The sequence below is a fragment of the Ochotona princeps genome, chromosome 4 (assembly GCF_030435755.1).
Source record: "Ochotona princeps isolate mOchPri1 chromosome 4, mOchPri1.hap1, whole genome shotgun sequence".
NCBI classification, from domain to species: domain Eukaryota; kingdom Metazoa; phylum Chordata; class Mammalia; order Lagomorpha; family Ochotonidae; genus Ochotona; species Ochotona princeps.
Window position 1 is genome coordinate 66,475,814 of NC_080835.1, and position 15,184 is coordinate 66,490,997.

The window sequence follows — 15,184 nt, forward strand, 5'->3', positions numbered from 1 at the left end:
AAAAAGATTTGCTTATTTTTATTGGAAAGTCATATATATATATATATATATATATATATAGAGAGAGAGAGAGAGAGAGAGAGAGAGAGAGAAAATCTTCCATCAGCTGGTTCACTCCCCAAGTAGCTGCAAGGGCCGGAGCTGAGATGATCCGAAGCCAGGAGCCAGGAGTCCCCTCCAGGTCTTCCATGAGGGTGCAGGGTTCCAAGGCCTTGGCCCATCCTTGACTGCTCTCCCAGGCCTGACAGGAAGCTGTAAGTGGAGCAGTCGGGATATGAACCAGTGCCCATATGGGATGCCGGCACAAGCAAGGCAAAGACATTAGTCAGTACGCTAGCAGGGTGGGCCCTGGGTGTGGCTTTAAGAAACAGAATTTAAAACAGCAAGGAAAACAGCCAGTCTTCTTCAGAAAGGCTGGGTAGTTTTGAAACTGGCTGGGCAAACTTCTGAATTCTACCACCTGGAATTGCCAGCACGACTTCATATCCTTTTTTCTACAGCAAACAGTGGAGAGACCACAGGCTCCTTAGGTGAGTAATCCTTCTACTTTCTCAAAGCAAACGAAACTTCCTACATTTAATTTGTCAGTACGCTGAGCTAGTTTCTATGAAATGATGCAATTTGCTTACTTAGAAAATGTCATTCTACCTCCTGCTTTCTTAGAAAACTTGTCTTAGTCTATGCTTTAGAATTATTGTGGTAATTAATTTCAATTCTACCATTACTGCAGTCCTTAGATGTTTATGACTCATAAAAATTGTTGTCAGATAACATGTAATACTTAATTTATTATGGCTTAAATTTTCATAGAAAATGTTTTATTCTATTTGAGATGACTAGGCTCTATATGTGTCCACCATACATTACATCCTTTACAGTAGATACTGCTTTTGAGGTAGTAAATGCTGAGGTTTCAGAAATCTCTAGCTGGTAAATTCTCTTAATCATTAGAACAAATATTAGCCATTCCTTTGTACAAATACATTTATTTAAAAACTCAGTTCAGGTCTCCTGCATGGAAATCAGAAAACCCACCTACTTAAGCTATCACCAATGCCTCCCAAGGTCACCGTGAGCTGAGAGTGGGAGCTGACATCTGGAGTCAGAACCAAAACTAAGCACTCTGACGTGGAAGGTGGGCATAAGAAGCAACAGGACAAATCACCTTGCTTTTTTTTTTTAACGTTTTACCATTATTATTTTCATTTTATGATACAGTTTCATAGACTCCTGGTATTTCCCTTATCGCAGCCCCAAATTCCCCTCCCCCACCCTTGCCTAGTTCCTCTATATCATTACTAAAGTATAGCTCTTCATACACAGTCATTTGTCCATCATGCGGGCATGGACAATGGCAAAAAGAGTTCAGCATCCTATTGTCAAGATATAGTAAATAGTTTCATTGTAAGTCCATCTTTGTCTGGAAGTAGAAATGCATACTACATCATATCCTCACATCTGGATATGTTAGTCTCCATTTCACAGCTACTGTACATCCCCTCAAATGAAAAGTCATAATACAAAATCAACAATAGAAAGAAAAATAGAAATTTACAATGCCATGAAATAACATGTTACTAGATATGACAGTCTCCTTTACACAGCTACTATACATCCCCTTAAATGAAAAGCCACAAAACAAAATCAACAACAGGAAGAAAAAAGAAATTAACAACACTGTGAAGTTAAATAATATGCTACTAAATGACTAACGTGTAGCTGAAGAAATGAAAATCAAGAGCCTCCTTGAAGAAAATGATGCTACTCTCTGATCTATGAGTCATTGAATTATTTAATCAGAAGAAAGTGTTTTGAAGAGATGAAACTAACAGAAAACAACAAAACCCATGCGATATAGTTTCCACTGATTTTTGTCAGTGAGATGTGTCTCTTTTAGACAACAAATAGCTGGGTCTTCTTTTTTAATCCAGTCTACTAATCTATGACGTTTGAGCTTAAGCCATTTACGTTCTGGGTTAATATATATAGATGGTATTTTGGTCCTGTCATTTTAGCAATGATTTAGTCTTCTGTTGTCATTTTACTGGGATGTTCTTCACATTTGCCTTTGGTTTTCATAGGTGCTATTCCTCTTCTCTGTCAAGAGAAAACCTTAAAGTATCATTTGTAGGGCAGGTTTGGAAGAGGCAAATTCTTTTAACTTTTCTGTACTGTGGAAGAGTTTTATTTCATTATCGAAGACAAAAGAAAGCTTTGCTGGATATGTTATCCTGGGCCGGCAATTTTTTCTTTTAGAATCTGGACTATGTCACTCCATTCTCTTCTTGCCTGTAGAGTTTCCTGTGAGAGCTCTCCTGTGAGTTTAATTAACATTCCTTTATATGTCAATTGATTTTTTTTTCACATGCACATTTAAGGATCTTTTCCTTCTATGCAATTGAAGAGAGCTTGATGATCATGTGTCTTGGTGAAGATCGCTTTGCATCAAACCTATTAGGAGTTCTGTGCCCCTCCTGGATCTTGTTTCCCAATTCTTTCTCCAGATTAGGGAAATTTTCCTTTATTATTTCTTTAAATATATTTGCAAAACGAGTTTCTCTTTCTGCACCTTCTGGGACTCCCATAACTCTTATAATAGGCCTCTTAATAGTGTCTTTCAATTCTTGAATACTTATTTTGGCCTGATCCAGCTCTGTTTCCAGCTTTTTGTTTGCTTTCCCCTGATGACAGGAACTATCTTCCAATCCTGAGATTCTTTCTTCTGCTTGCTTCATTCTACTTTGGAAACTCTCCACTGTACTTGTAGTTTGCTCTACTGTGTTCTTAATTTCTGATATACCAGCCTTGAGTTGTTTTCTTGCTTCCTTAAATTCTTTGAACTCTTGTATGTGCTTCTCATTTTTTATCAGAAGCTTTAAAATGAGTTTTCTGAATTCTCTGTTCCCCATTTTCTTGATGTCTTCCTCAGTTAACACTGAGGTTGGCATAGGGTTTTGCTCTTTTGCAGAGGAGTTTTCAGTAATATTCATTGTGCCTTTGTCCCTTCTTTTGTTCTTGGTCATTGTACTTCTGGTTAGCAGAGTCTTCGCCTTGGGGCAGGTTTCTAAGTTCTGTCACCCACAGGTCTACAGCGATTTTAATTATTGCATTTGTTACCCAGCTCTTTGCTTACAGCCACTTGTGCCACTCCCTCCAGCAAGTTCCAGGTCTGGGTTCTTATGTTAGGTTTCCACAAAGAACTCTGTAGCCGCAGCTCTTGGCTCACCAATCTCCTCCTCCTATGATACCGTGCTGAGGTTGTACTGTTGTCTCTGCAACCTTTTTCCCACTTCTGGTTGAAGCAAGTCCCAGGATTAGGGAGACACCAGGTGTCTTATATAGCTAGGTTGTTGGTGGTACTGATCTTGTCGGAACCTGATGGACATTAGGTCTGGGTGCCACACGGACCTAATTTGACCCATATGATGCCATGATCGGTATTATTTTCCTGTGGGACCAGTGCAATCTACTGAACTCAGTGAGTTCTCATGAGCTCAGCACATGCGTAGTTCACTGTTGTCCCCTGCAGTCCCAAAGCTTTTGCCACAGTGTACAAAATGGCACCTGACATGCCACTACTAGAGTTCTTGATCTACTGGCTGTCAGATCTGAGGGCTACCAGACCTGTCTTGGCTGAAACCTGTAGAATGCCACGTCGATGCAGTTCACTGAGTCAGAAATGAGTTCACTCCCAGCTCAGCCTATGCTCAGTCCTTTCCCTTGCCTTTGCCTCCTTACACAAAATGGAGCCCAATTTCACTCTAGGGGGCTGACTGGGCTGTGAAATCCACCCTGTTCTCTCACTGCCCATCTGGGATCTGCTGCTCTGTCTCTGCTCCTGGTCAAATCAAACGGACCAGCAGGATGGACAGTTCTTTGTCTGGGTTCACCTCCCAAGCTCCCAGTGAAAGTCCCTTCCCACCTGGTTGCTGGTGGAGTTCTGGTTGCACGTGGAGTTCAAATTGCCATTTGCTCAATGTCACTGGAGTATCAGTCACTGCAACACCGCACCGTTGTGTCTGCTGCTTTCCTGTGTCTGTCAGTCTCCAGATACCCCTCTACTGTTGTTCTGTCCTCTCCTATTTCCTGGAATGTGTCCTCTCTGCTTCACCCTGATTAACTGCTTCTCTGTCTGTTTAAATGTGTCCTTACCCTATTCTGCCATCTTGATTCTCCCCAAATCCCCTTTCTTCTCCACTTAGAAATTTCTCATTTCATTGCCACTGTTTGGCATATGCACTACTTTGGTTTTCTACATCTCTTGGATTTGATGACCTATATCAGATTTATTATCTTCTGTCACAGTCAGTAATGAAATCAAAGTGAAACTACTTGGGAACTTTGCCAGTGATACCTAAACCTTGGTTTCCTCTGTTCTCATATCCAGAAAATGGCTTTATGTTTATTTACTAATCACATTTTTTGGGCAAATGTTTACTTGTTTAGAGAAATGAAAGTGAAAGCTAGCATAGAGAATGGAGCATTTGTGTAGTTAAAACCAAGGAGATGTAGTTTGTGAAGTAAGAGAACAGGGTTCATGATGAAAAATCTGGAAATCTGTATTTCAGAGATCCATGGGGAAATACAAAACAGGAAAGATCTAAGAGGAGTTAATAAGTGTGATGAACACAATTGTGTGCTAGAAAAATAAAGCAATTTCTATGCACAGTACTTTCTACATCCACATTTTAACTGCAGTGTTTAATCTATGAGTTTAACTAACGGTAGCTGAGTATGCTGTGGACTCACAGCAGAGTCTCCAACCAAGAATTTTTCTACCATGTTCCTTCAGTTCATTGCTAGTGATCAAGGAGTCAGGATTATGGTAAAGTGATGTCAGTGTTATCAGGTAACAGAAACTGCATTGTTTTCAAAAATCAGAAAATGTTATTTCTGCTTTTAGTTCCACTCTGATATTTATGTGTGTAATTTAGGGCAATTTTTTTTTTACATTTTCTTGCTTTTTTTTCTTTACATGGTTGGATATGTCTGTTAAATTTTGTGAGAGGTCAGTGAACTGTTCAAAGTTCTTGCTCTTAAGTCTACAGCGCAAAGCAGTGCAGACTTATCCACTGTATCCAAGTTTTATTTACACACAGGAGACTTCGTGGCCAGCATATCAATTAAGCTATAACCAATTAAGTTCTCTCCAGACACGGCTTTCATTTCTCAGTGCTGTGCCATCATGTACTAGAGTGCAATTTTCTGAATGTGCTTCTGTCCTCAAACCATTTTTGCTCCTATTTGCCATTTTGTGTTTTCCTTATAATGGCTTAAACAAAATGTTAAATTTAATTAAGGATTTTCCTTTCACCTTGTTAAAATACAAAACCTGAACAAATTATGATCAAATTGACTTCCTTTTGCAATTCAAAGACCAGGAGCTTTGCTGAATTTGGCAGAACATTTAGTTTTTTTTAAGGTATCTTGAGCAGGAACAAGGAAACAGTATTAGACAAAACATTGGCTAGCTAGCATCAGATTGCTTTGTTTTTTTGGTAGGTAGGCTACAAATTGCCTTTTTGATTATTTTCTCTCTGTCTCCATATTACTCTGTCAAACTTAGTTTTGGTGTAATTATGTGAAAATCTAGTATGAGTGATTGGTTTCATTTTGATTTGGCCTGGAAGTCCTAGTGTTATAGTTCACTCAAAATCAAAGGCCTCCTTTAATGTTTACTTAACAAATACATTTTTAAGTACTCTATCCCAAATAACTGTGACTTTACGATTTTGCTTCCTATGTTAAAAATATACATTTATGAGGCAGAAATAGAGAGAGGAAAGTTAAAAGAGCTTTCATTTTATGGTTCACTCCCCTTTAGACCCCTCATTCAATCTAAGGGTCACTAAAGGAGGGAGTCAGAAAATGTAGCCCAGGTTTCCAACATAGGTTTCAGGAACCCAGTTATTGAGTCATCCTCCTTGCAGCCTCCTACAGTCTACACTGGTGGGACATTGGAGTTAGAAACAAAAGCCACATATCCAACTTTAGCATTCTGATGTGGGACAAAAGAGACTTAACCAGTAGTTTTTTACGCTAAATACCCAACCCTAATTCCTCATCTTGATACTCATCAGAGATTTATTTTAGAAAGTCAGACAGAAATCAGCCATCATATATTCATTTCAGACCTTGCACTTGTCAAAATTTGGAGGACTCAGAATTCTACAAGCATGGTCTCACTTTGAAGAAAGACTTGACTATCATTTTCCTGTTTGAGAAAATTATAAAGGAAATAAATTTGTGAAGATTCAGCAAAAAATTTACAGAAAGCTGCATATGAAGGGAAATTTATAAAGTGGAAAGGATTGTATAACAATTGTTTCCTTCCATGTAATCTTGACTTATTCACTTGATGTTCATTCATTCCCAGCCACTTGGAATTATTTATAAGTCTCTTCTGTAGTCCCTGTCCAAAGATATTTGGGAAATACCCACAGCAATCATTAAATTACCCCAACTCCATTAGGAAAAATTCACATTGAGGAAAGGAAGCAGCTGGTAGTGATCAAAAAGGGACTGCTAAGAAAAACTCCTGTGGATTTCACAGCCTTGTGTTTGGAAGATCCTCATGTCTAGAGAGCCATAGTGATTTATGGTGACTACATAGGTCAAGCCAAGGCAGTGCAGCCTCTGTAGAATTTCAAAAGTCTTGAGCCTTGTTCCTCAGTCTATCTGCAGTACCCCCCTCCCTCGCCACTGCCAGGTAAGGGCAGAATTGAAGAATGGGTTGAGCTCATTTATTTTTCTTTCACAACAATAATTATCTTGTGAACTTATGTTTTTATAGGCAAATCTTCTACTAATGACTTTCTATGTTATAGCAAAATGTTCATCTAGATCTGAAAAACTGAATGGCATCTGTAACCTACCTCTCTAATATGATTTCACAGAAGGTCAGATACCTAGCTTCCTTTCTTGTTTTAGAAGCTAAAACTGGAAGGGGAGCCAGGACTTGAACTCCGGTACTCCCAATCACTTTCTTCTCTTTTTCTTTTTTTTTAAGATTTATTTTTAGTGGAAACACTGGTTTACACAACAGAGAGAACAAGAGACAGGAATATCTTCCATTTTCTGGTTCACCTCCCAGGTGGTCACATCACCTGGAGCTAAGGTGGTTCAAAGCCAGGAACCAGGAGCCTCTTCCGGGTCTCCCGCTTGGGTGCAGGACCCCAAGGCTGTGAGCCAACCTCCATCGCTTTTCTAAGCCACAGAAGGGAGCTGGATGGGAAATGGAACAGGTGGGACACAAAACAATGCCTTTATAGGAGTCTGGTGCTTGGAGGTGGACAGCTACCCAGCTAAACCATCTTGCTGCCACCCTAGCTTCCTTTCAAGTTGATAACATGGAACATTATGGTGATATCAGTTTTATTTTTAGCCAGGAGTGTTGAAGCAGGAGCTTAGTCAAAAATTTAAATAAATATAGTCTGAAATATAAACTTGATATTAAAATGAAGGTAAAGTGCCTTTGATTTAAGATTCATGCGCTGACACTGTGGCTCAAAAGGCTAATCCTCTTCCTTGAAGTGCCAACATCCCATATGAACTCTGGTTCATGTTCTGGTTGCTCCCATCCAGCTCTCTATTATGGACTAGGAAGGCAGTGGAGTATGGCTCAAGTCTTCAAGCCCTGTATCCACGTGGGAGACCCAGAAGAAGCTCAAAGCTTCTTCTGGCTTTGCATTGGCTCAGCTCTGACAATTACAGACACTTGGCAAGTGAACCAACAGATAGATGTTATCTCTTTGTGTCTCTCCTCTCTTTAAATCTGCCTTTCAAATTAAAAAAAAATTAAATGATTCATATAGGATTTCTTCAAGTCATCCTAAAGGATCAATCTAAATTCATTTGCAAGTTGAATATTTTTATTTGTGATGCTTGTTACTATGCTGCTAGACTTCCTGACTTTAATTCACATATACACGTCAATATGATACATGATACTTCTTGGTGCATTTATAAATTATCCCTATACTTACTTAATAACAATTTGTGCTAAATATGAGAAGCAGCCATGAGCAAGGCAGCCATCACTACTACCCTGAAGAATGCTACGGTCTAGTCAGAAAGCAAGGCATCGAACATCTAGCTATCATAATTTTAGTTACAATTTGTGTTAGCAGTGTAAAAAAAGAATCAACATGGAACTAAGATGATGGAAAATTAACAATAGTATTGGACTGAGTAGGGAGATGGCATTTAAAGATCTGCTCAAAGGGAAATTAGGGTGTGGTGGGTGGAGATGTCAAGGTGGAAAGGATTTTTAAGTAACTGAAAAATCCATCAAAGTGGAATGGAACAAGAAAAGAAAATGGAATGAGGTAAACAGGGGTCAAGAAATGTGGAGTTAAATACATCCCAAAACTTCTAATTTTGAACAATTTTCCTAAATTCTTTCTTAATTAATCTAGTGATTGGGGGGATTTGTTTATAAAATCATCTCCATAAAATATCAAAAATATCAATAGCTTTATTTCCTTTTTTCACATTTTTAAGGCAGAGTTACAGATATCAAAGAGACAGTGAGAGTCTTCCATCTGTTGGTTCACTCCTCAAATGGTCACAATGGGTCTAATCCAAAGCCAGGAGCCCGGAGCTTCTTTCATATCTCCCACATGGGTTTAGGGGTCCAAGGACCTCTGCAATCTTTTGCTGCTGCCCCAGGCACGTTAAGTGAGCTGGATCAGAATCAGCAACCTGGACTCAAACTGGACACTCCTGGAAAGCTGGCACTGCAGGCAAAAGCTTAACCTACTATGCCATGCCAGTCCCCTTCTTTTATCTTATAACTTTATTTCCATCTCTTCTTGCCTATCTTTCCTCGCCCATCATTTCTATAAACTGTGCCAGCTGGGATATCCAATACAGTATTGAATTAACACAGTTATATTGAATGCCTTTCTCATGTCTGGTTTTTGAAAAGAATGTAAGAATTCCCCATTGGTTATATTTCTTTTCTAGAATTTAAATTCCTTAATTAAAAAAAAACTACTTATCAACTTATTTGAAAAGCAGAGTAACAGATAGAGGGAGAGAGAGAAGGAGAGGAAAAGAGAGATCTTTTATCCACTGGTTCACTCCCTATATGGCAGCACTACCAAGGCTGGGCCAGGCTGAAGCCAGGAGGCAGGAACTACACCTGGTTCTTCCATTTGAGTGCCAGTGGCCCAAGCACTTGAGCCATGTTCCAACGCTTTCCCACGTGCATTAACTGGAATCAGAATTGGAATAGCCATCCATATGGGATGCCAGTGTCACAAGTAGTGGCTTAACACACTGCACCACAACATTGACTTCTAAAGTGCTGTGTTTGTAGTTTTCCAATGTTTTCACTGTGACATTTCACTTTGTGTTAGACTTCCTTTAGTGATTCCCTTACGACTTCCATAACTGTTGAATTTGATGTCTCTTAATATAGCGTGGTCTTCTGAATCCCTGATGTTTTTGTTAATTTATGTTGGCTTGATTTACCCATACAATATAGTATGTGGTCTTCCCTTATACAGGAGTCAACTTGTCAATGCACTCTGTTTTTCTATCAATTTTTGGCATTTAATTTTTAGGTTGTTTTTCAGGATTCTAAATGATTAGGACATTTGTTTTATCATATGGTATAAATAGGGGATCAACAAATTGGCTTAACTGGCTAATCAAGCACCAGGATCCCCTATGGGCACTGGTTTGTAACCTGGCTGTTCTACTTCCATCCCCCTATCTTATGCTTCTTGAGAGTATGTTCTGGTCATTGTTGCGCTGAGTTCCATTTAAACAGGCTATGGTGAGATTGGGTAGAAGGTAGATACTGTGACAGAGACTTTGAACAGTATAAATACAGCATGTGACAGGCAAGAATAGATTTCATTTCAGATGTAGGCAATTTTCCAGTTATATTGTAGGGGCAATGAACTGTGTGAAGGACATCTCCTAAGTGAAATGTGAATTCTCTGCTTATCTCAGTTGAGGATGATAATGTTCCTTCTCCTTCTCCTCAGGCACCCAGAAAAAACACTGTGCTGAGTCTTGTGAGTCAAGACTTTGGAATCCTGTCAAGGTCTCCACAGAATCAGCACCTGAGGAGTGGCTCTGTGAACCTAAAATCAAAATGACATTACTTCATGACCAAGGTTATTGATCCCCAAAACAGCATTCTGCAGATACTAAAATGCATGGAGAACAATTTGTTATCCGCTAAAATCTTAACATCAGCAACAACCCAGTCACATCTTCAGTGAAAAAAAAAAAAAATAAAAGAAGCTTTGGAAGAATTTTGGGGGGAAATACACAAACTGAAATCAAGAGATCTTCTCACTTCAGGAAGTTCCATAGATTGATAGAAATAGTCCCGGGGACAATGAAGCCTGCCAAAGAGAAAACCTACAAAGGACATCCAGACTTCCCAAAGAAACCCCTGACTCCCTATATCCGCTTCTACAAGGAGAATTGGCCCGAGTATTCCCAAACGTTCCCCAAGATGAGCAACCCGGGGCTGACTAAAGTGCTGTCTGAGAAATACAAACAGCTGCCAGAACATGAGAAGCAGAGATACAAACAAGAGTACCAGAGGGAGAAGCTGGAATTTAAGGAGAAACTGGCTCAGTTCCACAAAGATCACCCTCACCTGGCCCAGGATGCTGGAAAATCAGCTTTGCTCAAGACGCACCAAGCCAGGGCTTCCCACACGATTCAGAGAAATCGGAGAGAAATGAGGTCACCTCCAAAATGTGTTGGATTTTCCAGGAAGATTCTCTTCCTTGGAGAGCCCAAGAAGCCCCCCATGAACGCATACCATAAATTCCACCAGGACTTGTTGTCCACTGGAGAGCTGAGAGGTCTGCCCCACAGGCAGCGCATGGTGGAGATCAGCAGGCGCTGGCAGCAGGTTCCACAGAGCCAGAGGGAGCACTTCTCCAGGCAGGCCGAGGAGCTGCAAAGGCAGTACAAGGTGAACCTGGACCTTTGGCTGCAGAGTTTGTCCCCAGAGGAATATGCCTTATATAAGGAAAACAGCTGTGGCAAGGGTAGGAATATGCGCATGACAAGCAGCACAAACCCCAATGCCAAAGAAGCCACTGTGCAGCCCTCAGCAGCAGCAAAGTGTCTGCAAGAAGCACCTGGAGAGAAGCAGAGGATGCAGGCTCCAGGCACAGGTCCCTGCGAGCATCCTGAGACCAGCTCTCACCTCTCTCAGGGAGCAGGAGTGGACATGAGGGAAGATGTTGAGGACATGGACAATGACTCCTCTGACTCCAGCAGTGAGGACGAAGATGAGTGTCAAGATGCTGAGGACTCTTGCTCAGCTCATCCTCCTTAGACTCCATCTGACCTCTTCACAGCCCAAAGGCCCACGCAGAGACAGAGAATCCCAGCAAATGACCTGAGTGTCCTTAGAGTTGTATCTTTAGACTTTCACAGTCCATACAATCAATGCCTTATTACTTTAAACTCTGCTTTTCTGTGGGATATCCTCATTTTCCTTGAATACTTCCCTCTCTCTGGGCAAGTGAATCTTACCTTTAAAAATTCACATAGATGAGGATATACATATACTTCACTAACCTAGAAAAATGCAAACGTAGATACATTATTCTGCTCTTTCAAGTTCACCTGGAAAATACTGCTTTAAATGTTCATGTGTAATGGTGTTTCTGAAAATCTGTTTAAAGTTATTTCTGACTCATTCTGTGTCGTTTTGATTATTTTGTGCTAATGAATATTTGCATCACATTTATAATTTTATCTTTTATGTATGTCAATTATTTTTTAGTGTTTTTTTATGTTCTGAGAAATCTTACTGAAGTATTATTGTAGTATCTAGGTCAAAAGTTTCAGATTATTTACAATTTTTGTAACCTAAGTATTTTTTTTCTAAATATGCTTACTGGAAGTGTCAATGCTAAATAATAGTGTAATTATTTGCTTTCAGCAGCCTTTTGGGTTGGAAGTTAATGACCACAATATTTACAACTGTGAACACTGTGCTAATATAACATCTGAAATAAATAAAAGTATAGTCAATATCTGTTTATGGAATTAATTTATTTTTCTAATATTTATTTGACAGGCAAAGTGACACGTAGAATGAGAAGTAAATCCTGTAAATGTTAATTCTCAAATGATTGCAATGGCCATGTGTGGTCCAGGTCACAGCCAGAAGCCTGGAACTCAATCCTGGTCTTCCACACGGGTTGTAGGATCTGCTGCCCTTCCAAGCACTTCACCAGGGAGGTGAGGTGCATCAGCAGCAGAATATCTTAGACTGATTCCGAGCTCCAATATGGATGCTAGCAGCTCCATCAGCTGTCGCACAATTCTGGCCCAATATTAGTTGGTTTTGTCCGTAATATTTAGGAAGTTTGCCAAATTTCCTTTTTTATATACTAATTCAATTTTTCTAAATGGGTCGATTAAGAATATCCATAGAAACAAAACCACAGAAAAGTGTATTTGTGATTCATTATGAGTAAGTTTCGGGAATTGTGAAAGTGGGAAATCTTAAAATATGCCATCTGAAAGTGAAAGATCAAGACAGAAGCAGTGGGCCCGGCAGCATGGCCTAGCGGCTTAAATCCTCGCCTTGAAAGCCCCGGGATCCCATATGGGCGCTGGTTCTAATCCCGGCAGCTCCACTTCCCATCCAGCTCCCTGCTTGTGGCCTGGGAAAGCAGTTGAAGACGGCCCAATGCATTGGGAACCTGCACCCACGTGGGAGACCTGGAGAAGGTTCCTGGTTCCCGGCATCGGATCGGTGCAGCACCGGCCCGTTGCGGCTCACTTGGGGAGTGAAACATCGGATGGAAGATCTTCCTCTCTGTCTCTCCTCCTTTCTGTATATCTGGCTTTCCAATAACAATAAATCTTTAAAAAAAAAAAAAGACAGAAGCAGTGGCATAACTCAGTCCTTGTGTGAAAGACTGAGAATCAGTGATGCCAAAGAGATAAAGGCAGGAGAAATATGAGACATTCAATCCTAATTGAGGTAGGAAAAATGTGGGACTTAATCCTATCTCTGCTGTTTGCTCTATTCAAGTAGTCAATGGATAGGAAATGCTGCTAGATTTAGGAAAGTGGAATCCACACTGAATCCAATAGTGAAATAACAGTCTTCTAAAACCTTCACTAATACACCCAGAAACAGTGTTTAGTAGTTGATGATCATATTAAGACAAAATTGATCACACTTAGCCTTAGTAGTGAACGCATTGAATTAGTAACTACCCAATATAAAGCCCACAGAGTTCTTATCTGTTGTTTCATTCCCTAGGCAACCAGGCCTTGGCTAGGACAAATGTAGGAGCCAGAAGCATATTCCTGGGTTTCCCAGGTAGATATCAGGAATTTGAGTACCTGAGTCATCACCTGTTTCCTCCCATGGTGTCCATTATCAGCAGGAAGTCGGAATCTAAAGTGGAGTAGGGTATGTTTCCAAGTACTCCAATAGGAGATGAGGGCACCTTAACTAAGCCAATAACCATCCCTAATTTCCATTAACTTTCTTAATTTTACAATTATTTTGTAAATATTTTTACTTGTTTTTCAGTGCACTCATTCATTATTGTATACTATTTTTTAAGCACTGAAATGTGTAATAACAGTATAACAGCAAGTAAGACTAATTCTGCAATTTCCACCTTGGAATTTGCGCTCTGCCATCAGTAACTAACACCAATATCATCTTTTGCATGCTACTGATGAAGTAGTATACTATGTTCAGAGTCTGTAATAAGAGAAAACACTATGATCTATGCAATCACAGAGGATATCAGAAACAAACAAATGAACAGAGAAACTTGAGCTAAGGTGTGTTCGAATGATCAGGACTTAGAGAAATGATCTCCTGTTAGCTACTTGCATCTACCCAAGAAGGTCAAATCTGAAGAGCAATTTAAGCAACTTTGTGTTATTTCTTTTTTTAGTAAAAACAGTCGTAATCAAAAAACACCCTAACCAGACCCACACAGGCCTCTCTACATAGGAAACTAAGGTTGAGGAACTGGTGGAGAGGATTTGACAATCACCATATTTCAGGGAATAAAGAACAAAAGCATCCTTGGATTTAATAATAATGTTTGGATTATCAGTGTTCCAATTATTAGAGTCCCAAAACACAGTTGGAGGAGTGTGATACATCCACCTCAAAGTAATGCCTGCCAGAGTGGAAGGTCGGTGCACCCCACGCAACAAAACTTTGTGCTTCCTGGACTTGTCTAGAAGCATCGTGGTGTTCTCCAAATATTTCAGATCTGAGATCATCAGTAAATCCACATAAACTGGACAGTTCTTTATGCAAACCACAATCCACTTCAGAAAGAGAAAATTAGGTCATTGAGGGATATTTTCATATCCTGAACATAAAGATTTTCTTCTCATGAGATTATCTCTCTTGCCCTCCTTAGAAGAAACAGAATAAAAGAAACACAGGGATTTCAGACCCCCACATCTGTGAACCATGAGAATTATGACCTTACAGTACAAAAACAATGTAAATAATAGAAATAACAAAATAATGTGGACATATTACATACTGTGTGATATAGATATTTTTGGTTGATCTCTAGAGTGTAATTTTTCAATACTTTTGAATATATATTTCTCTGAATGGTGACACAGACAGAAAAAGAAAAATCTTTCATCTTCTGGCTGGTGTTCCCAATGCCCGCTTCCAGGGCTGAACCAGATCTAAGCTAGGAGCCAGAAATCAGCCCTGGTCTTCTACTTGGTTTCAGGGACCCAGGTAGCCAGGACATCATCTGCTGCCTCTCATCTGTGGGCTGGAAGCTGAGCTATGACTAAATGCCAGACATTTGGATGTGGGGTATCAGTGGTCGAAGTTCCTTATTATTGTGCAAACTGCCTGCCTCTAGATACAGTGGCATTGATATAAATCTACCACTTAATCCTTTCATTACTCAAAAATTATTTTGAGTTTATACTTTAATACCATTAATAAATAGCTACTACTTTGAAATTGTATAGATGCTTAGTGAGAGAAATAAGCTATGCATCTTAACATTTTCAACGTAAAACAAAGAGAATGTTCCAACTTCATCTTATCAGTCTAAACCATAGATAGAGCCAACATGGATTTCAGCACTCTGTTCTACTGATCTGTGGCATAGTGCATCCTAATATGGTTAGGCTGGGGACACAAATTCCCCACCATTTAATTGCTTTCGTCTAA

The 15,184-nt window shown here is 39.8% G+C and overlaps 2 protein-coding genes across 2 annotated transcripts in view; one reads left to right on the plus strand and one right to left on the minus strand.

The window, feature by feature from the left end:
- Window positions 1–15,184, minus strand: part of LOC101527139 (tripartite motif-containing protein 43) — a 110,562-nt gene that overhangs the window by 82,963 nt on the left and 12,415 nt on the right. The gene's annotated exons all lie outside the window — the stretch shown is intronic.
- On the plus strand, window positions 10,358–11,317 carry UBTFL1 (upstream binding transcription factor like 1). The gene has a single exon (XM_004585255.3). It carries the CDS (start codon window positions 10,358–10,360, stop codon window positions 11,315–11,317), a length of 960 nt encoding a protein of 319 aa, XP_004585312.3.